Source organism: Canis aureus, chromosome 24, assembly GCF_053574225.1.
Source record: "Canis aureus isolate CA01 chromosome 24, VMU_Caureus_v.1.0, whole genome shotgun sequence".
Taxonomy (NCBI): domain Eukaryota; kingdom Metazoa; phylum Chordata; class Mammalia; order Carnivora; family Canidae; genus Canis; species Canis aureus.
The window spans coordinates 31,133,863-31,155,075 of NC_135634.1; the positions used below are offsets into that span (position 1 = coordinate 31,133,863).

At 43.1% G+C, this 21,213-nt stretch overlaps 1 protein-coding gene across 1 annotated transcript in view; it reads right to left on the reverse strand.

Annotated features, from left to right (window-relative positions):
* The window catches only part of EPHX2 (epoxide hydrolase 2), a 62,203-nt gene extending 41,573 nt beyond the window's left edge, over positions 1 to 20,630 (reverse strand). The window contains exons 1-6 of the mRNA XM_077868752.1: positions 20,470 to 20,630; positions 15,272 to 15,356; positions 8,059 to 8,218; positions 6,643 to 6,833; positions 5,394 to 5,516; positions 1,914 to 1,988 (exon numbers count right to left, since the gene is read on the reverse strand). Of these exons, the coding sequence (XP_077724878.1) occupies positions 1,914 to 1,988; positions 5,394 to 5,516; positions 6,643 to 6,833; positions 8,059 to 8,218; positions 15,272 to 15,356; positions 20,470 to 20,570 (735 nt within the window). The 5' untranslated portion in view covers positions 20,571 to 20,630. The remainder of the gene's footprint in view (positions 1 to 1,913; positions 1,989 to 5,393; positions 5,517 to 6,642; positions 6,834 to 8,058; positions 8,219 to 15,271; positions 15,357 to 20,469) is intronic.
* Positions 20,631 to 21,213: the final 583 nt, after the last annotated feature.

The window sequence follows — 21,213 nt, forward strand, 5'->3', positions numbered from 1 at the left end:
TTAAGACACAAGGTTATATCTCAGACCCCAGGCCCCAGGCTTCTCATTGACACTGGAGATGAAGGCTGAAGGGACCTCGTGAAATGTTCACCCTTTCAGGACCACCCAGGGTTACAGAAGGAGCTGGGTTGACGCTGATAGCTCTTTCTTACCATCCAGCTCCCACTCATCCTTTCGTGCCTACTTCGCCATGGCTGCTGAACATTGACCAGTGCAGCCTCTGCTCTCACAGAGACCATCCCCAGTGTTCCAGGGCTCCACTATTAGACAAGGACCCCATCCTGGTTTGTAACTATAGGGGCTGGGAATGTTTATCTCATTAGACTGTAAAATTCCTAAGATAGAAGACACTCCATCCATCTCGGTATTTCTCTCTGTTCCCCGCAAACTACAGATACTCAATAAATCCTTGAGGGACTGTCCTCCACAGCAGCTGGGCTTTCCCTCATTCTGCAGACCTACACCTCTCAGGCCACCAGCTCTCCTCTCCATCAGCTACCGTTTATGGAGCGTGGAGATGCCAGGTACTATGCCTGGTGTTCTGCATGCAGTATTTCAATGACAGTTGACCCTTGAGCAATGTGGGGATAAGGGGCACTGACCCCTACCTGTGTAATCAAAAATCTGCATATAACTTTTGACTCCCCCAAAACTTAACTAGTACTAGCTTACTGTACTGTTGACAGGGAGCCTTACCAATAGCAGTCAATTAACACATATTTTGCGTTATGTGTATCACATACTGTAATCTTATAAAGTGAGCTAGAGAAAAAATGATCTTAAGAAGATCATAAGGAAGAGAAAATACATCTACAGCACTGTGCTGTTCAAAATCCTCAAGTAAGTGGATCCACATTGTTCAAACCCATGTTGCTCAAGGGTCAACTAATCCACACGAGAACACTGAAGGGAGGTATTAGCATCACCTCGTCACAGAGCTATGTACACTGACATTCAGAGTGATAAAAAATGTACCTAAATTTGCAAACTTAGTGCCAAAGCCAGGATTCTCACTGGTTCTCTCTAGCCTAAAGAAACTGTCCCATCTTGGTTTGCTTCTGAGCTGACCTGGCACTCTAGGTCCCTTCCCATTTAAATGGGACCAATGACAAATGAAGAAAGATTCCAAAGTGAATCCATAAAGACACTGTAACACCCTTCTCTGTATCTTGGCTGGGTCGGGAGTTGGGGCCCCTCTGCACACTGCCTTGGCTTTGTTGTAGCCCTGGTCACTGGGTGTTTTTTTTTTTTTTATTTTATTTTTTTTTTTTTTCACTGGGTGTTTTATTGACCACTTCTGTCTTTTTTTTTTTTTTAAGATAATTTATTTATTCACGAGAGACACAGAGAAAGAGGTGGAGACATAGGTAGAGGGAGAAACAGGCTCCCTGCGGGGAGCCTGATGTGGGACTCAATCCCAGGACCCCAGGATCACGACCTGAGCCAAAGGCAGACACTCAACCACTGAGTCACCCAGGTGTCCCCAATTCTGTCTCTTTATTCTTGCCATGGGTTCCTTGAGGATGGGTCTGTCTTGTTCCTCACTTCATCGCTCGTATCTGACCCATGCCTGACACAAGGCAGTGCTCAATAACTATCTGCTGAATAAAAATAAGTTCTCCCCAGAACACAGGCCAGATAACACATGGACTCTAGCACCCCTGGGCTACTCAAGGCACTGTGTAACCTGTTTTCCATGGGAATCTGACCACCTCCATACACTGCTTTGTATATCTTAAGGCAGGATCCATGTCTTCTGATTTTTGAAGAATGATTATATGAAGAAATACTATTTCCCTATAAACAGTGGATGTTCAGCTATTCTTGATGTTTAACAAATGTCTCTGCAGGACATTCTTGTAGGTGGCCTGGTCAGGGAGTACTCGGCTGCCTGTGAGAGAGTGCTCACGTACCTTTATTGGCACATACACATGGCTCATGTCGCTCGGATTGCACGGGACTGGCAGAGCGGCTGCAGTTTGGAGAAGCTGAAAGAAAAAGAAGACAGCCTCCTTCTGTGAGAAGTTCTCAGACAGAGTTTGCAAAAGTCGAGACTGCTGGCACCAGAAGAGAGCTAGAGGCACCTGTGCCATGGCCTCCTGAATCCTCCCGGTGACTGCCCAGCCCACATCCCTCTCCTGAAGGCACACAGGTCTATTCATCTCCCCCACCCCTCGCTTTCAGTTCAGCGCAGCCGGGGACTGAGGCCTTAGGACAGAAGAATATGGCCCATCAGCCTGACCCATTAAAATCCCCACACGATTCTCTACATTCTCTACTGCACACCCCTCTAACCACCGGCTGAGAGTCTGGTGTGACCTGGGAAACCACAGTGGAAGACAAGGGGGTCCTCTGTCAACTCAGGGCCTTTGAATGGCTGCATGAAGCAAAGCTCTTGGCCACCACCAACTGAACTTCACACAAGCAAGAAATAAACACCACTTGCTCTAAAACTCTGAGATTTCGTACTTCTATTACTGTAATTCTTCTCTATGGCAGTTCCTCAAGTGGTCACCCAGGCTCATGTTGGACACCACCAGGAACACAAAGTTCACAAAGCAGCCATCCCATCACTGTATGGCTCCACTGAAGGATTTCTCCTTCAGGCCACCAAAAGCAAACTCTCTGTGCCTTTGTATCAGTCTGCTTGAGCTGCCATAGCAATATGCCATGGACTGGGTGACTGCAACAGCAGACATTTAGGGCTCTCAGTTCTGGAAGCTGGGAATCCAACACCAAGGTGTTGGCAGGGTCAGTTCCTCCTGAGTCCTCTCTCTTTGGCTTGCAGATGGCCACCTTCACCCTGGGTCCTCACATAGTCTTTCTTCTATATGTCTGTATCTCAATCTCTTCTCATAAGGACACAGTTATATGGATGAGGGCCCACTGCAATGACCTCAGTTTCTCTTAATCACCCCCTTTAAAGGTCCTATCTCCTCCAAACATGGTCACATTCTGAGTTCCTGAGGCTTTAACATGAATGAATTTGGGGCAGGTGGGGGCAGAGCTGAGCCAGCAAGAGCCTTCTGCCTACAGTCCCCAGTTATGTCCTCTGGAGTTCCAGGAGGTCAGATAACCCATCCTTGTATGAAATCTGGGTAAAGAAGAAAATCCCTGCACAAAGGGTCCTTAAGGGGCTTCTTTACCTTATTCGTGTCAGATTTCTTGAGACAGGAATGACAAAGGACAGGATGCTGACACATGTAAGTGAACTTATTTGTGGGAAGTGACATATTAGCAACTCCACCTGCTAGATCGCTCATAGTTAGTCCCAAAGATGCAACCTAAGGAAGAAGTCTTAGCTCTGACCTCTAAAGTGGGAGAAATAAACCATGATATCTGCCTCCCTTTTTAAAACATGGAACAGTCTGCCTGGGCTCCCCAGAGGGGGAAACAGAAGTCAAGCCCCCTACCTCTATGGCAACTGGCGGGGATTCAGGGTGTGGCCAGAGGGATGGGCAGCTGGGTGCCCTGTGATAGCAATGAGCCTTGTCTGGCCTGAGGGAGCCAAGATACCAACCAAGAGTCCGTGTCCCTTGGGATCCTTCTGATGAGATATCCCTAGCTTCCGAGGGGATGTCCCACTCTTTCCAGGGTGGGGAAAGGGGTTTCCTACTCTAACGATTCTCCCGCTGTTTTTACAACTTACAAAGCCTATTCAGGGCTGAGTCCCATAGTTTTTCCTGAGAGAGAAGAGGTAAGTCTCCTCCATTTAGAAGGGAATAATTTTAATTTTTCTTTATAACTTCCCCATACTCCAGAGAAGACAGGTGAGGCATGGCTTAACTTTCCTAATTACAGGTCAGTAACCTGTGACTCATATGTGATGAGGGGACAATTAGTAAGTGGGACAAGCAGGTAGATGTTGGGATTCCAAGTCTGGGATGTTTTCTTCTCTGCTGCATGGAACTTCCAGTCTTGTAGAAGGACAAATCAAACTTGGGCAAGAAGCTTTATGGCTGTGAAGTCATTAGATACACATTTCTATTTGTTTGTTAAAGATGAAAACTCAGGGGCACCTGGGTGGCTCAGTCAGTTTAGCGTCTGCCTTTGGCTCAGATCATCATTTCAGGGTCCTGGAATAGAGACCCACGCTGGGCTTTCTGCTCAGTAGGGAGCCTGCTTCTCCCTCTTTCTCTGTCCATCCCCCTCTGCTTATGCTCTCTCTCTCTCTCAAATGAATAAATAAAATCTACAAAAAAAAAAAAAAAAAAAAGAAAGAAAGAAAGAAAAGAAAAAAGAAAGATGAGAAGTCAATTGTTCCTATTATGGGGGGCTAAATCGTGTCCCCTTCCAATTCATCTGTTGAAGTCTTAACCTCCAGGGCCTCAGAATGTGACAGTGTTTGGAGATAAGGTCTTTAAAGAGGTCATTACAGTTAAAGGAGGTCACTGGAGTGAGCCTATTGGAGACAGAATCCAATTTAGCTGGTGTCCTCATAAAGATGACAACATTTGAACATACACAGGGGAAGACCATGTGAAGACACAGGAGGAATGTGGCCACAGAGAGAGGCCTTGGAAGAAACCACCCTTGCCAACACTGTAATCTTGGCCATCCAGGCTGTGTACTTTATGGCAGCTCAGGGAAACGGACACAGTTCCCTTTGAGAAAAGGTTGGGATGGTTGTGCCTTCCAGCTGGCTCCACCAGGTGTATGCCCCTCCCCCCACCACACTGACACAACCAAAGCATGGCATTCCTGGAAAAGCCTTGTGCAGCCATCACTCCTGAGCTCAGTGGGATTCATGATCTTAGGTAATCTCAAGACAACAAAAAGTGCCTCAGCTCTGGTACAGCAAACTAATCCCCAGGCAGCCCCCTGGGGCATCATTAAGAGTGTCCCCTCCTTCTCTGTGAGGGATGGTTTTAAGGTCAGGGTGCAAACTAAACCACTCCACCAGAGTGCCAGCAGTATAACCAGGCAGACAAGGGGAGGATTGTGCTCCTTACCCCTACTCAGGCAGACCTAGCAGCTAAATTCTCAGAATTTACTCTAAAAAAAAAAAAAAGAATTTAAAAATTTTAAAAACAATTTTGAGAGGAAAGAAAGAAAGAAAGAAAGAAAGAAAGAAAGAAAGAAAGAAGAAAGAAAGAAAGGCCTGATGGCTTTGATAGCTCCACCCTTGTCTTGGATCTTGGTTCATCTGACTCTGATGAGTACGGATTCTTGCTCTCTGAGCATCAGTTCTCTGCTCATGACTGCGGAGAAAGAAACAAGAAGTTCTTCAAGGACAGAATGCTGATGGCACAATGAGGGGGACGGCCTTCCACCCAGGAGGTGCACAGCGATGGACCCGTGGAACCGGCTCCCCTCTCACTTGCTGGGTCGCCTATACACCCAACCACAGAAGAGTGGCAGGAGACCCAACCTGGCGCAACCCACAAAGTTACCTGCACCCCAGTTACTTTCTGCAGTTCTGTCAGGGCTGGGTCTGTGTCACGGACGAGGATGGTGGCCATCCCCAAGTCACGGGCCGGCTTCAGATTAGCTCCAATGTCATCCAAGAACACAACCTGAATCCAGATAACACAGACACCAGCATCACTTCAGCCACAGCAAAACTCATGCGTGATGGGCAACACCGGAAAGGCACACAGGAAAATGTGATTAGTGGTTATTTTTTTGATAACAAAGTGAAGAATTATTTTTTTCTCCATATATTTGTTTACTCTTTAAACTAAAAATACTGAATTACATAAGCCTACACAAAAACACACAGATAGATGTACATATTCCCCCATATACGTGTGGGCTTCAGCCTGAATTCTGAAATTGTAAGAAAATTAAGGAAAAAAAATAAATTAATTTAAAAAAATTAAGGAAGGTAAACTTATCACGGTGACATTACAATTCATCTAGGAAATCCAATGTATGAATAGATCCCCCAAAAAGTCTGGAAAAGAACTGTAATAAGGGCAGATACTAAAATGAGGCTACGAAAGGTAAAATTTTTTTAAAAAGGTGCTAGAAGAGAAATTGACACATATTGATGAAATAGAAGAGACCCAAGAAATGAACCCAAATATAAATGATAACTTGTGTTGTCTACCTGGCAAGGAAAAAAATAGTATTTAAAATATTATATAATTATGTCAACTGTTTTGGGGGAAACATTGAATGCTTCCTTCTCATCTTCCCCCAAAATAAATTCTGAATGGATAAAATATTTAAATTTTTAAATTAAAAATATCCTTAAAATTGTAGAAGAGAACATAAGTACATTATCATCTTGGATTAAGGCAGGCCCAGACTTCTAAGCCGCTCATCCAACTCAAAAGCCAGAAATGAGAAGATGTTTATTTATGTGCATGCTAAAATTCAGAGCACTGTCACAAGGCTTAATCCAGGGGCTGAGAAGAGCAGGAGCAAAGTCTAAGAGGAGAGAGGAAGTGTTCTGGGATTGTTGGCCTATATAAAAGCCCCAGAGAGGGGCCAGATGCCCATCTCTTGTAGAATGTTCTAGGCTGAAGGGTTAGGGAGAATCCTTCAGAAGTCCTGGCCTGGGAGAACGGGACCCTATCACTGTACCTAGAATCAAACTACCATAACCCAGATGTCCCCACATGCTCACTCCTCAATTTTTCTTATTTGCAATATCTCCAGAACATTCTTTTTCACTAAAAGGAAGTGTCCACATACCTCACTCGGGCTGGCCTTCAGGGTGTCCAGCACAAACTTATAGATCTGAGGATCAGGCTTGGCCATGCTGATCCGGCACGACTCTATCACGAAGTTAAAGTGTGGACTCAGCTGACACACCAGCTGGGCCAGGCTGCCCCTCTGAGAGCTGTCGTCCAGCCAGTTGTTGGTGAGGATGCAGGTTGTGTATCCTGAATGAGAAATCACCAGTGACTGGACCAGATATAGAACTTTGCTCCGAGAAGTTCAGGGTACCCCACAGGGAACCCCAAAGAAGGGCCCACTCAGGGTTCTTATTTGCATTAGACTCTCGATGCCCAGCTTCTAAACTCACAGATGGGAAAAGAATCATCTTTACCCATTAGCACCTCCTGCCACAGAGACACCAGAGTAAGCTAACTGGGTAGATTAAGGGCTTTCAGAAGCAGATAGAAACACTACATCCTTTAATTCCTTGCAGCTGCAGAGCAAGAGGTTGTGATCTTCATCAGCTCCTATGATCCTCACCACCTTTGAGGCAGGCAGGGCAGATCTTACCATCACTTTTACAGATGAGCAAACAGAAGCTCTGACAAATTATGAGCTTCACAGAGTCACACAGTGAAGGCAGAACTGGGCCAGGCCCAGACTCCTGTCCTTGCACTGCCACTCCAGCCTATGTTACTGAAAACTCTGCTCGGCTATCTTTCAAAACACCTGCCTTAGCTGTCAGAGGCTGCATTCCCATCTCAAAACCAGAGGAATGTAAACAGAGACAGCATTATCCCCTGGCTTTCTCTCTCTAACCAAGAAGGCAAGAACCAAGAGATGCTGGAAACGAGGCACTGATGAGACAAGTGGTGAGGCTCTTTCCATGTAACATGAGTGAGAAACATGGACATGGGATGGCTTAGGCACAACCAGGTAAGTCTACTGATAAGTGGGTAGAATGATTTCGAATATACCTGTAAAGAAAAGCTGGGCTCTGACAGTAAATAAATGCCTATTGGATGAACATGATCCCATGTCCCAGACCATTTGACATCATCTGAATTCATGTCAGCCAGCTCACAGCTCAGTCACTTTGACATTCAGAGGTTGAGACAATCACTTAAAAGGCCTTCATTTTCAATCACTGTGACAAGAGGTTGGGTCATTCTGGTCATTACTAGTGTCACTGGAGGGAAAGAATTCTGCTCACAAGGCAGTCTCTGGCACAAATTGCTTTATTAAATAAAATTCTTTCATTTTTTTCTAGCTATTCTGATAGCGCTACTTTTGGCCATTTGATGAAACCTACTTCGGGGCTATGCTTTAAGAATGGCTTCCTATCAAGGTCCAGAAATACACATTTCAATGTATTCTGACATTCGAACCTAACCCTCCCAAGGATTCTGGTGTGGTTGATTCAGAGAATGGCCAGTATTGGATCCTTACCTTTCTTTCTGAGAGCAAGAGCTGCCTGAAGCATGGGGTGGTTGATCTTTCTTGCTGCAGCTGCTCTGCCAAAGATTTGACTTATAGAGAAATTCTCAGGGAGGCAGATTCCAGAGACCTCAGCACATTTCCTGCAGCCTTCTTCCATGAGTGGCACCCACTGTAAAAGTGAATTGATTAGGGACTATCAATTGGTACAATCCTTTGGAAAAGCTTTTGGCAGCATGTACTAAATATGACCGTATGCATTCTCTGTGATCCATTAATTCCACTCCTAGACACACATCGCATGGAAATGTCTACAGATGTTCCCCAAAAGACATATACATATATACACTATAATAGTGCACAGCAGCAGCACTATTTCTAAGAGCCCCAAACTATAAACTACACAAATGCCCCTGTTTATGGGCTAAATGGTGTTCCCCCCAAATTCAAGTTGAAATCTTAACCACTTGCATCTCAGAATGTGATTATCCTTGGAGGTAGGGTCTTGAAAGAGGTAATTAAGGTAAAATGAGGTCATGAGTGGGTCCTAATTGAATCTGACTGGTGTCTTTGTAAGATTAGGACACACACACACACACACACACACACACACATACACACACCTGGTGTGTACCCCACAGAGGAAAGACTGCAAAGACATAGAAGATGACCACTGCAAGAAGGGAGACGTCAGAAAAAAAACCAACCCTGCCAACACACCTTGATCTTGGGCTTCTAGGCTCCAGAGCTGATTAGAAAATAAATTTCTATTATTTAAGCCACTCAGTCTATGGTATTTTATTATGGCAGCCCTAGCTAACTATTATACTTGTTAACAGCAAAATGGATTCTGATATATTTACACACTATGATAGCAGCACTAACTGTAATAGTTCAAACTGAAAACTACCCAAACCCCAATAGCAGAACAATAGAGAGCTCATATATAAATCCATGCATACATATAAGCTGATTAATTTACAATAAAGGGGCCAAGAATGTACAATGGGGAAAGGCCAATTTCTTCAATAAATGGTGTTGGGAAAACTGGACAGCAACATGCCAAACAATGAAATTTCACCACTGTTCTCATCATACACAAAAATCGACTGAAAATGGATGAAAAACGTGAATGTAAGACCTGACACCATGAAACCCTTAGAAGAAAACATAGGTGATAAGTTCTTTGACATAGGTATTGGTGATGATTTTTTGAATCTGACAACAAAAGCAAAGCAACCAAAGCAAAAATAAACAAGTGGGACCATATCAAACTAAAAAGCTTCTGCACAGCAAAGGAAGACATCAACAAAATGAAAAGGCAACCCAGTAAATGGGAAAAATATGTGCAAATCATACATCTGATAAGGGGCTAATACCTAAAATATATAAAGAACTCATACAACCCAACAGGAAAAAAAAAAAAAAAGCAAACAACCTGATTATAAAGTGTATGGGAGATCTGAAAAGACATTTTTTCCAAAGAAGACATAGAGATGGCCAACAGGTACATGACAAGATGCTCAACATGACTAATCATCAGAGAAATGCAAATCAAAACCACAGTGAGCTATCACCTCACACCAATTAGAATGGCTATTATCAAAAAGACAAGAAATAACAAATGTTGGGTAGAGAAAAGGGAACATCATGGAATGCAAACTGGTGCAGTCGCTGTGCAAAACAGTATGGAGGTTCCTCAAAAAATTAAAAATAGAATTACCCTATGATCCAGCAATTCCACTCCAGTATTTATCCAAAGAAAACAAAGACACTAACTCGAAAAGATATTTGCACTCCCATGTTCACTATAGCATTTTTTATAATAGCCAAGATACAGAAACAACCTAGATGCCCAACAACGGATGAATGAATGGATAAAGAAAATGTGGTATATAACGGAATGTTATTCAGCCACAAAAAAGAACAAAATCCTGCCATTTGTGACAATCTGGCTGAACACTGAGGGCATTATGCTAAGTGAAATAAGTCTGACAGAGAAAGTCTGTCAAATACTGTATGATCTCGTTTGTATATGGAAACTAAACTAAAAACAGAAACAAAAACAAACTACAAAAAAAAGCCAAACTCAGAGATACAGAGAACATGGTTGCCAGAGGCAGATGGTGGGGGACAGGGTGGGAGAAATGTGATGAAGGGGGCCAAAAGATAAAAAGGAAAAACGAGATACAAATGCCAAAACTGATGCAAGATAAAATATAAAACATGAATAGACTAAAACCATTAATGAAATTGGTAAAATAATGAAAGTATTCACCTTTCCATAAAAATAATAAAAATCTTCCAGCAAGTTCCCACCATCACAAATAGCCATCAACTAGCATCTGTGGCCAAGAGCTCCATCTTCCCTTCAGTTGCCAGAGATAATGGTACATTATTCTAATCCAAGCTCAACTCTTCCAATTAGATTCCATCTCTTTCTCTTTTTTTTAGAGTCGGATGCTTAACTGACTGAGGCACCCAGGTGCCCTATATACACAAATGAAAAATTAAAAGATGACATTGATTTCTAAGATATGATTTTTGAAAAGACAAATTGAACCTAAGTACCCTTTGTCATAGAATATAGTTGACCCTTGAATAATGTGGCACCAGTGGGTCTCCCTTCCTTATTCCTTTATCAGCCATCTCCCTCCCTACTGGATCACTGCCATCAGCATGCAAGCATGTGGTTATCATAATGAAAACCTCTTTGTTGACTTTATCTCCTCCTTTTACTGCCCCATTTTTCTGCCTCACTTTGCATCAAAACTTCACGTAGTCTTCAAGCCTATGCTCCAATTCTTTCTTGAACATACTCTGATTAGGCTTTTACCTCCACATTCCACAGAAACTTCTCCTTTCAAGGTTATCAAGGTTATCAATGACCATCCATGTTGTGCTGCTGTACCTAATGGGTACTCATCAGCTTTTGTTTTGCCTGACTCATCAGTTGCATTGACACAGATGACCACTTCATCTTCATCTGAAATTTGATAACTTCTTGGCTTTCAGGACTCCACACCCCCCTGATTTTTCTCTTATGGGTGGAGATTCATTCTCCATTCCTCAGTCCTGAGTCATCCTCATCAACCTGACCTTTAAAATTAGGGTACCCAGGACTCTGGATTCTCCCATTTATACTCCCTTTTTTCAGTGATCACACTGAGTCCAATGGCATTAAAAATGCCATTTATATGCTGTGTGTGTATTCAGTCTGGACATCTTTCAGCTCTGGGTTTGTATACCCAGCTACCTATTCTATACTGTATTGGGGATCAATAAGCATTTCAAATTTTAAAAATCCCAAGTTTGGCATCTGATTTCCGAGCCCCATAGCAGTGAACAGCAACTGATACTGTCCACTGATTCTGGCCAGAAATGTTTGTTATCCTTCATTCACACTCAATCTTTAAAGAAACCATGTTGAATCTACTGTCAAAATATTTCAGACTTGGACCACTTTTTAACCACTCCCACCAATATTACTTTAGTCTAAGCTACCACCATCTGTCACCTGGATCTTCCAATAGCTTCCTTAATTAATCTATAATGATCCTTGCCCTTTTGGACTATTTATGCAGTAGAAGAATGAGGTTTTAAAAATATCAGTCAGGAGGTGGATTTGAGGCTTGCTTGCCTTCCCATCTCCGTGTTTGGCTGCCTCTCAAATAAACCTTTTCCTTCCTGCAAATACATATACATAAAGTCACTTCACTGCTCAAAATCTCCCAATTCCCTTCCATCTCAGGGTGGAAAAAAAAATGGATAAATAGATCGGAGTATCTTCATACAATGGAATATCATGCAGCAATGAGAATAAAACCATCTATGACTGCACACAACAACATCTATGACTTTTACAAATACAATGTTGAGGAAAAGATGCCAGATTCAAAAGATTCATCTGTTAGGTTCCATTTACATAAAGTAAAAAATAGGTAAAAGTGATCTCTAAGGTTGGAAGTCAGGATGGTTAGTTACCTTCCAAAGGGTAGTGTTAGAAGGGGTGTGAAGTGGGGTGCCTACAGTGCTGATCATGTTTTATCTCTTGATCTGGGTGCCGGTGACATGGGTGCACTCAATTTGTGTGAAAATTCATTAAGCTGTATACTTTGTGTATTTTTCTGTTTGTATTGTATTCACAAGTGAAAAAAAATTTTTATAGTCAGATGCTTAACTGACTGAGCCACCCAGGTGCCCTATATACACAAATGAAAAATTAAAAGATGGCACTGATTTCTAAGATACGATTTTTAAAAAGACAAATTAAACCTAAGTAGCCATAGCCTTTGTCATAGTATATCGTTGACCCTTGAATAACGTGGGGGTTGAAGATGTGAACCCCCTGCATAGTTGAAAACTCACATATAAATTTTGACTCCCTAAAAGCTTAATTACTAAGAACCTACTGTTGACCAGAAGCCTTACCAATAACATAGTTGATTAACAGATATTTTGTATGTTAAATGTATAATATACTGTATCCTCATAATAAAGTAAGCTAGAGAAAAGAAAATGTTACTAAGAAAATCATAAGGGAGAGAAAATGCACTTGTTATTTATTTTTTTAAAAATCCACGTATAAAAACAAACAAACAAACAAACAAACAAAAAAATCCATGTATAGGTATCATGCAGTTCAAATGCATGTTGTTCAAGGGTCAACTGCAATTTGCTTTTTCAAGCCTCATCTGCTAACCATTCAAGTTTTCTAGAAGCTACACAAAGACAAAAGAAGTCAGAATAGGTGCAGTTTTTTCACAGTAATTACTAGAAATTCAATCTATAATTCCTATGTTAGTTGAAACCACATTGCACTTCCCTCTTTCCTTCTCTTCCAATAATATTAACTGCAGATTTCTTATTGATTTAACATTTCTTTTCAACAGTATCATTAGTTTTCATTCACCAGGGGCCACTCCGGTGTGTGTGTGTGTGTGTGTGTGTGTGTGTGTGTGTGTGTGTGTGAGAGAGAGAGAGAGAGAGAGGGAGAGAGAGAGAGGTGCCTTCACAGAAAAGATGGTTTTTACTTCCTACTGCAGTAGGCCCTAAGTAGGCCTTTTCTTTTCTTTTCTTTTCTTTTCTTTTCTTTTCTTTTCTTTTCTTTTCTTTTCTTTTCTTTAAGATTTTATTTATTTATTCACGAGAGACAGAGAGAGGCAGAGATATAGGCAGAGGGAGAAGCAGACTCCTTGTGGGGAACCTGATGTGGGACTCGATCCCTGGACCCTGGGATCATGACCTGAGCCAAAGGCAGATGCTCAACCACTGAGCCACCCAGGAGTCCCAGCCCTAAGTTTTCTGACAGACTGATAGGTGGCTGTAATTCATAAAAAGTGTTAAAATATAGACCATGTTCTCTGTGTGCTTATAGAATAGATTCTCAATAGCCTTTCTTCCTCCACACACTGACAGAGAATCCAAGTGGTTTCAGATCCTGATTACTTTGTTAAAAACCAACTGAGATTGTAGTCACAATGGTAACTGCTATTTATTGAGCACTTACTCTGTGCCAGGCACTGTGTGAGGCACTTTCCCAGCTTCCTAACAACCCACAAAGTAGACAATAGATCACTCTCATTTTACAGATGGTAAGACTGAGTCTTTGGGGGTTTGAGTAACTTGATGGGGCAACACAGTCTGTAAATGGGAGCTGTGATTCAAATCCTGCTCTCTGACCTTGGAATGATTAATAATAAATGACTTAGTTATTAATAAAAAACTCAAAAAAAAAAAAAAAAAACTCCTCTCCACAATTGCCCTTGTCTGAAAACAGCTACTCTAAGGATGACAATTATCAATAACAATAACAAAACAAACAACAAATAAGCAAAAACAACCCCAAACAAAGACTAACGAGGATTGGCAAGGATGTGGACAAACTAGAAATCTTGTGCACTGCTCAGGGGGATGCAAACTGGTACAGCCACTCTGGAAAACAGTATGGAGTTTCCTTAAAAATTTAAAAACAGGGCAGCCCCGGTGGCCCAGCAGTTTAGTGCTGCCTTCAGCCCGGGGTATGATCCTGGAGACTCAGGATTGAGTCCCACGTCAGGCTTCTGCATGGAGCCTGCTTCTCCCTCTGCCTGTGTCTCTGCCTCTCTCTTTCTCTGTGCGTCTGCTGTGAATAAATAAATAAAATCTTTTTTAAAAATTTAAAAACAGAACTACCCTATAATCCAGTAATCCCACTTCTGGGTCTATACCCAGGGGAATTGAAAGCAATGTGTCAAGCAGGTATTAGTACACCCATGTTCACAGCAGTATTATTCACAATAATTGAAAGGTAGAAGCAAGCTGAGTATCCATCAACAGATGAATGGATATGGGGATCCCTGGGTGGCTCAGCGGTTTAGCGCTTGCTTTCGACCCAGGGAGTGATCCTGGAAATCCCGGATCAAGTCCCACATCAGGCTCCCTGCATGAAGCCTGCTTCTCCCTCTGCCTCTCTCTCTCTCTCTGTGTCTCTCATGAATAAATAAATAAAATATTTAAAAAAAAACAGATGAACAGATAAAATGTGGTCTATCCATATACTGGAAAACTATTCATCCTTAAAAAGGAAAGAAATCCTTTCAAATGCCACAGCATGGATGAACTTTGAAGACATTATGCTAAGTGAAATAAGCCTGGCACAAAAGGACAAATATTGCATGATTCTACTTATATGATGTGGCTATAGTAGCCACATACATAGATAGGAAATTCAGTAGTGTAGTGGTCACCAGTGGCTGGAGGAAAAGAAGGATGGGGAGTTTTTGTTTAAAGGGTATAGAATTTCAGTTTTGCCAGATGAAAAGAGTTCTGGAGAGGGATGATGGTAATGGTTTCACAATGCGAATATGCTTTACATTACAAAATTACATACTTCATAATGATCAAGATGGTAGATTTTGTATTGTGTATTTTACCACAATTTAAGAAGAAAAAAAAAAAAAACTACTCTGGCTGCTGTAATTCCCTGGCATAGGTCTTCAAGGGGCTGGAAATTTTTCCAGTCATGGGGTGTGTCCTGCTGGTTGGCCCATAGAGACAATAAACCAGTCTTAAATATCTCTCTGTGTGTCTCTGAGCCTCCATCCCAGTCTTATGAAGTAAATACTATATGGGATAAGTGGGTGAAACAAACATGGGTCTGCCCTCAGAGAGCTTCTAGTCAGTATGGGAGATGGTCATGTGGGCTCAGAGCGTTCTTGAGGGGGTCTGTGAAATGTCACCTTACCTGAGAAAATGTGATCTCTCCCCTCATAAGGTGGGCACTGGAGCCATCTGGGCCCCCTGTCTGGGAAGCTTCATTCAGAAAGCCTCTGGAAGACACAAAGAAACAACAGCATGTATATTCAGATGACTTCATCACAGCAGCATGTAGGGGACAGACACTATTTCTATCCACAAACTCTGATTAGAAAGGCATTCTGCTATGGATGGGGAAAGGCAAAGTTCGAGTTGGGATCTTAGCCTGAAAGAGCCATCTAACAAATTATTAAATTATGAGACCATAATTTAAATGATGAGTATGCTGGCAGGTGAAGCAGCTCATGGGGCACCACCTAGCAGACACTTTCCAAGTGGCAGGACTTCTGGCTTTGCCACTTAAGGTACAAAATCAAGACTATGATATGGATCCTTTTCCATCTTCAGCTTGTTTGCACAAGGCAGTGCTCCAAAGGACTGCTTTATCAGTACATATTCAAAGGGAATGAAAGATTTTTTTCTGATTTTGATTCTGAGCATATAGTTTCTATTTCATTTTGACCTTGTTTAATTTTTAAACAGTTTTCTCATGTTATGAGGCAAATTGTGCCTCTCCTCACCTCCAATTCATGTGTCGAAGTCTTAATCCCCAGTACTTCAGAATGTGACTGTATTTGCCTTTAAAGATGTGATTAAATGAAAATGAGGTCATTAACGTGGGCCCTATCTGATGAGTGGTGTCCCAGGGAAGAAATCAAGACATAGGCCTGAACAGAGAGAAGACCATGTAAGGACACAGGGAGAAGATGGCAATCTACAATCCAAGAAGAGAGGCCTCAGGAGAAATCAACCCTGCCACCACCTTGATCTTGGACTTCTGACCTCTGGAACTACCACTGAAGCCACCCAGTGCATGGTACTTGGTTATGGCAGCCCTAGCCATCTAATACCTCTCAGCTCATATTTATCCCTTATACACAGACCCAAGGAGTAGCAGACACACAGAGAGACCAGCTAATTACCCTCTCACATTACAAAATAAAAGTTTCCATTCCACTTTCTTGGTAATTTCCCACCCCCAGGAGCGGATCAGCTACCCTCACATGGCCAGCTGGGTGAAATCAGACGGATAAAATATGGTACATAAGTGGCATGCACAAACACCTCTGCTCTCCCACACCCCCAGCTGATGTTGATAATCCATCACCACATCCGATTCCACTACACAGATGTGCAATCCTTCTTAATACAGTGCCTCAGGCAAATATTTACAATGGACTCGAATGAGCAAACCAGTTGAAGTATTTACCATTCCCAAGTTAGACAACAAATATCTCTAATCTGGGAGTTTTATTTCTGAAAATAGTCAACTATCTTCCATTCGACTAACCCTCTCACAGGTAACAATTACTGATTTTGCACAAAATGTAAAAAGATATATTCTTACTACTGTAGCCTTCCTCAACGTCCCAGTAATAGCAATGGCCTTGCCACACCTTTGCCATCAGTTGGATGGATGGATGGATCTATCTATCTATTTACTTACTTATTTGAAAGATCTTGTTTTTAAGTAACCTCTCCACCCAACAATCCCTTATCTGAAGCCTCAGAACCAGATGAGTTTCAAAAGTCAGTAACATTTCTAGGAGGGTCTGGGGTATCTCTCTTAATCATAGTGATTGGTATTTCTATGGAAATTTCTAGGGAAAGGTGTGACTACTCATAGTAGTGGGACAGATAAAGATGATAAGCAACTCCTCCCACTTCTCTCTCATGACTCCCCTCCTCTCTGGCCCCACTGGACTATGCAATACTCCAGTGTGCATTCCATGCTTTCTGCCCCCAGCCTTTGCTCATGCTGCTTCCTTCACCTGGAATGTTCTCTCTTCATATCTCTTTCCATCAACCCCTTATCAATCTTCTCAGGCTCTGCCTCCATTAAGGCGTTTCTGGTTCTCTGCTCAGACCTAATCTGTCCCTTCTTTGAACTACCTAAGAACTTTGTTCATTTTAAGACACTGCCTTCATCTTATACTCTGGCTATCAGTGGATGCCTGAATTCACATACCAGATGCCAAGCATGCTGAAAATGCCCCATGCACGGCAGGCCCTTCAGGCTCACCTTCTGAACCAACACCTCCATGGTTGGTTCACAGACTCCATAGGCTAACAAGGTCAAGACCATGGACTCTGACCTCCTGGTATCAGCTAGCTTTGCTATGACCCATTTTATGGCTGCTGGGAACAATTCAAATCATGGTCATGGAGGGAGGGTGTGAGTCTGTGCAACACTAGATAAACAGAGTATGCCCAATGCATCACCTTGCATGTGCACAAGACTTTTATAAAGAAAGAAATGTGTTGGAATACAGCTGCCCATCCTAATGTGTTACCTAATTTAACCCTCACAAAAATGTCTAAGGGAAGGCATTTTCCTATCTTAAGACTAATACTCAGGTTTCAGAGGAGTTGGCTCAGACTAAAACAGATTAACTGAGGTTACCCAGGAGTAAGTGTTAGAGCTAAGATTTTTAATCTGGGTCTGACTGAGAGACCATTGCTCATTTAAATACCCCACACTTGCAAACCTGTAATATTTATGACTTTTTCTCACAAGTCACCTTCACCTCTACATTGATGAGGTCACATGCACAAATACACCTCACAGCTTACAAGAGTAAGCTCTTTTTATGTATTTATGTAAAATCAAATTTATGAGTCAAAAGGAAGTAAAACAACACTATGGTTAAAGGGCTTCTAAAAAAGCTCACTAATCCTTCTTCAGCTTTTCCTCCTGCAAATGATCTGAGTTGGACAAGTCTCGATTGAGAGTGGTCCTCCATTTTTAATACTGCTTTCAAATCCTAATTACCTAGGATGTGATTATTCTGACTGTGGGCCTTGTGTGCACTTTGTATTTATTGACAATAAATAATTATTGATACACTTACTATTGCTGTTGATATATTGGTATCAATTTACTATTGATATACTTATTGATGTACTTAGTTACCCCCTACAGACTGATATCTTTCCCAGAAAGATAACTGAGGGAGGTGGGAAGTCAGGATGAACCAGAGAGGAAAGAGTCCTAGACTAGGAGTCAGAAAAACTAGGTTCCATAGCTGCCTGTGACTAATGACTAATTATTATGCAATCAAGTTAATTCCCTGCTCGGCTTCAGTTTCTGTATCTGTAAAAGTAAGGGTGGCTCTAGATTCTGAGAATCCTTTGGGCTTGTCATCTTTGCAGACCCAAGCCTTTTATAATATATAATGTATATAGTATAACAGGTTAGAAAGCCTTGCTGGTCTTTGGTATCACCAGAATTCCAGAATGGGGCATATTTTGTATTGCTCTGATATGATTTCAGATCCACTTGTTGGTTCATGACAAAGACTAAAAACCATGAAGTTGTTGTGAGAAGTAAAGCTGTTTTGCTGGGAGAGTGAGGTAAGCTGGAAGAGCGTGTCAACATCTGGTTATCTGTTCCGTTGCTCTTGATAAGAACTCAGTGGCTCAATTGCTGATGGCCTCCCTGGGTGTCTATCAATTAAAACATAAAGCAGCATTACCAAGAGTTTGTGAGGACTATCCAGGAGTGTTTGGTCTGGGCCAGGGGACTGGGTTCATCTAAACAGCCCTCCAAAGCCCTTGGGGGAATTAGCTTTTGCCTGGGCAAAGGCAACTCTTTACTCTTTAGAGCAGCCATCAGCTGGGGAATAAAGTCCTCTTGCTCACTAATGCTGGTGCCATCGTTCCCTAGCAACATGCTCTGGCAACAGGGGACTTCTACTTTTGCAACAGCCAAGCTGGAGGGCAGCTCTCAATTGGTTAAGCCATCTCTCTCAAGTACAAAGTTTGGACTTTCTTTCAGAGCCCCTTGACCAGAACAATAACGGGATTAATCTATCATTGTTTGGGAGTATATTGTTTCTTTATTGGTGTAATGAAAGGACATTATCCTGTATGCTACTGGTTTGTGAAATACCTGCAGTGAACATGGATTAAAGAAATAGCTGCCAAGAGAAACAGTCTTCTGAGCATGAATTTGCCATGAAACAAAGCAGTACTCTCAAAGCTTCCACCCTGCTCCTTATTCTTGCCAGTAGTTTAGAATTTAGTCTTCCTCGGGTATTGCCAGGGTGACCTATCTTTCTTAATTTTTTAAAATATTATTTACTTATTTATTTGAGGGAGAGAGAGTGTGTGTTCACAGGTGTGCACAAATGGGAGGAGAGGCAGAGAGGGAGAAGCAGACTCCCCTCTTAACAGGGACCCCGATGGGGTGTTGGATCCCAGGACCCTGAGATCATGACCTGAGCCAAAGGCAGATGCTTAAATGATTGAGCCACCCAGGCGCCCCCTTTTTAACTTTTTAAACAAATATGCTTGTCTTCCTTCTGAGTAGAGGAGAAATATATATTCATAAGTAGATAAACCCAGAAAACGCAAAAAGTAGAAAAATGAAGAAAATCATTCATAATCTCACCTGGGATTAATAATTCCAAACACCTTCTGGGGTATTTCTTCGACACAGTTTTCTGCATGTAGCTACCCCCGCCCCCACCCCCCCACGCGCCCCTGCCCCTATAATTGAAACTATGTTTCAATTACATTGTTGTACGTTCTGGTGGGGATTTTTTTTTTTTTTCAATGATCATAACAGGTCTTTTCTCATGTTACTGAACTCTCCTTCTGAACATCCTGTTTACTGGTTTACCGGTGATGCTTCCTAGTTTATTTCCCAGTGGTGAGGCTCTGGGGCTGTTTCTCTAGTTGCCTATTACAGAACTTTTTTTTTTTTTTTTTTCCCTCTCAACTTCAGCGCGTCTTTAAGGCCCATTCCCGCAAAGCCCGGGTGGCCCAGCGGCTGAGCGCCACCTGCAGCCCCAGGTGTGATCCTGGAGACCCAGTGATCGAGTCCCACGTCGGGCTCCCTGCATGGAGCCTGCTTCTCCCTCTGCCTGGGTCTCTGCCCCTCTCTCTGTCTCTCATAAATAAAATCTTAAAAGAGAGAGAGAGAGAGAGCCATTCCCCTTACACAGAGCGCGGGGACAGCAGTGGAATCCAGGATAGAGAGCAATTTTGGAGTCTTTCGAGAGATCTAATTCCTTGACATTTAGAAAGACGATGGGGTCCACTCGCGTACCCGGGAAATTGCCTCCACCTTTGCAGGGCCCGCCCCACAGCCCCGGGAGCCCCGGGAGGCAGCTTCGCCCTTACCTGGGCAGCGCCAGCTCCGCCTCGGTGCGGCGCAGGGCGCCGACCACCGAGGGCAGCGCCAGGACCCCGTCCAGGTCGAACACGGCCGCCCGCAGCGCCATGACGGCCCCGGAGCCGCAGCCCGAGCCCTGCCGCCGAGCCTCCACCGCACTGGTCCGCCCGGGCCCCTCCCGGCCCCGCCCCCGGCCCCGGCCCCGCCCCCGCCCCGCGCCCCCCGGCCTAGTCCCCGCCCCCCGGCCTAGTCCCCGCCCCCTATCCTGGTCCAGCGCCCGGAAGCCTGGATTCTATCTCCACCCCTTCCAGGCGCAGAAACCTGGACCGCTGACCACTTCCAGCGAATTTGCCAGACTTTCACCAGCCTGCGCAGGCCTCAGAAAAAGAAAGTCTGAAAAAGAGCCAGAGGCCACAGACCCTTTGAAGCATGCGTGTGTGTGTGTGTGTGTGTGTGTTGCCAAAAGTTTCATTCTGTATCTGGATCCTGTGATACTTGTTTCGGTTGGCATTCTGGATTCTGTTGATTGGGTTGGCATAGCCACTGAGCTAATAGTTTTGTTGCCCCTCCTTTTGATGCATATATTTACAGAGCCCTCCCTATGCTGAGCTCGCTCCCCTCCTCACACACGTTATCTGTCAAGGCAGAATGTGTTTCAAGAATAAAATACGCTCCAGATACCGTCCGCCAACTCAGAATACATTTATTCTGATCTCTTGTTGGAAGGAGGCTTAGAAGGAAAAATTGGGAGT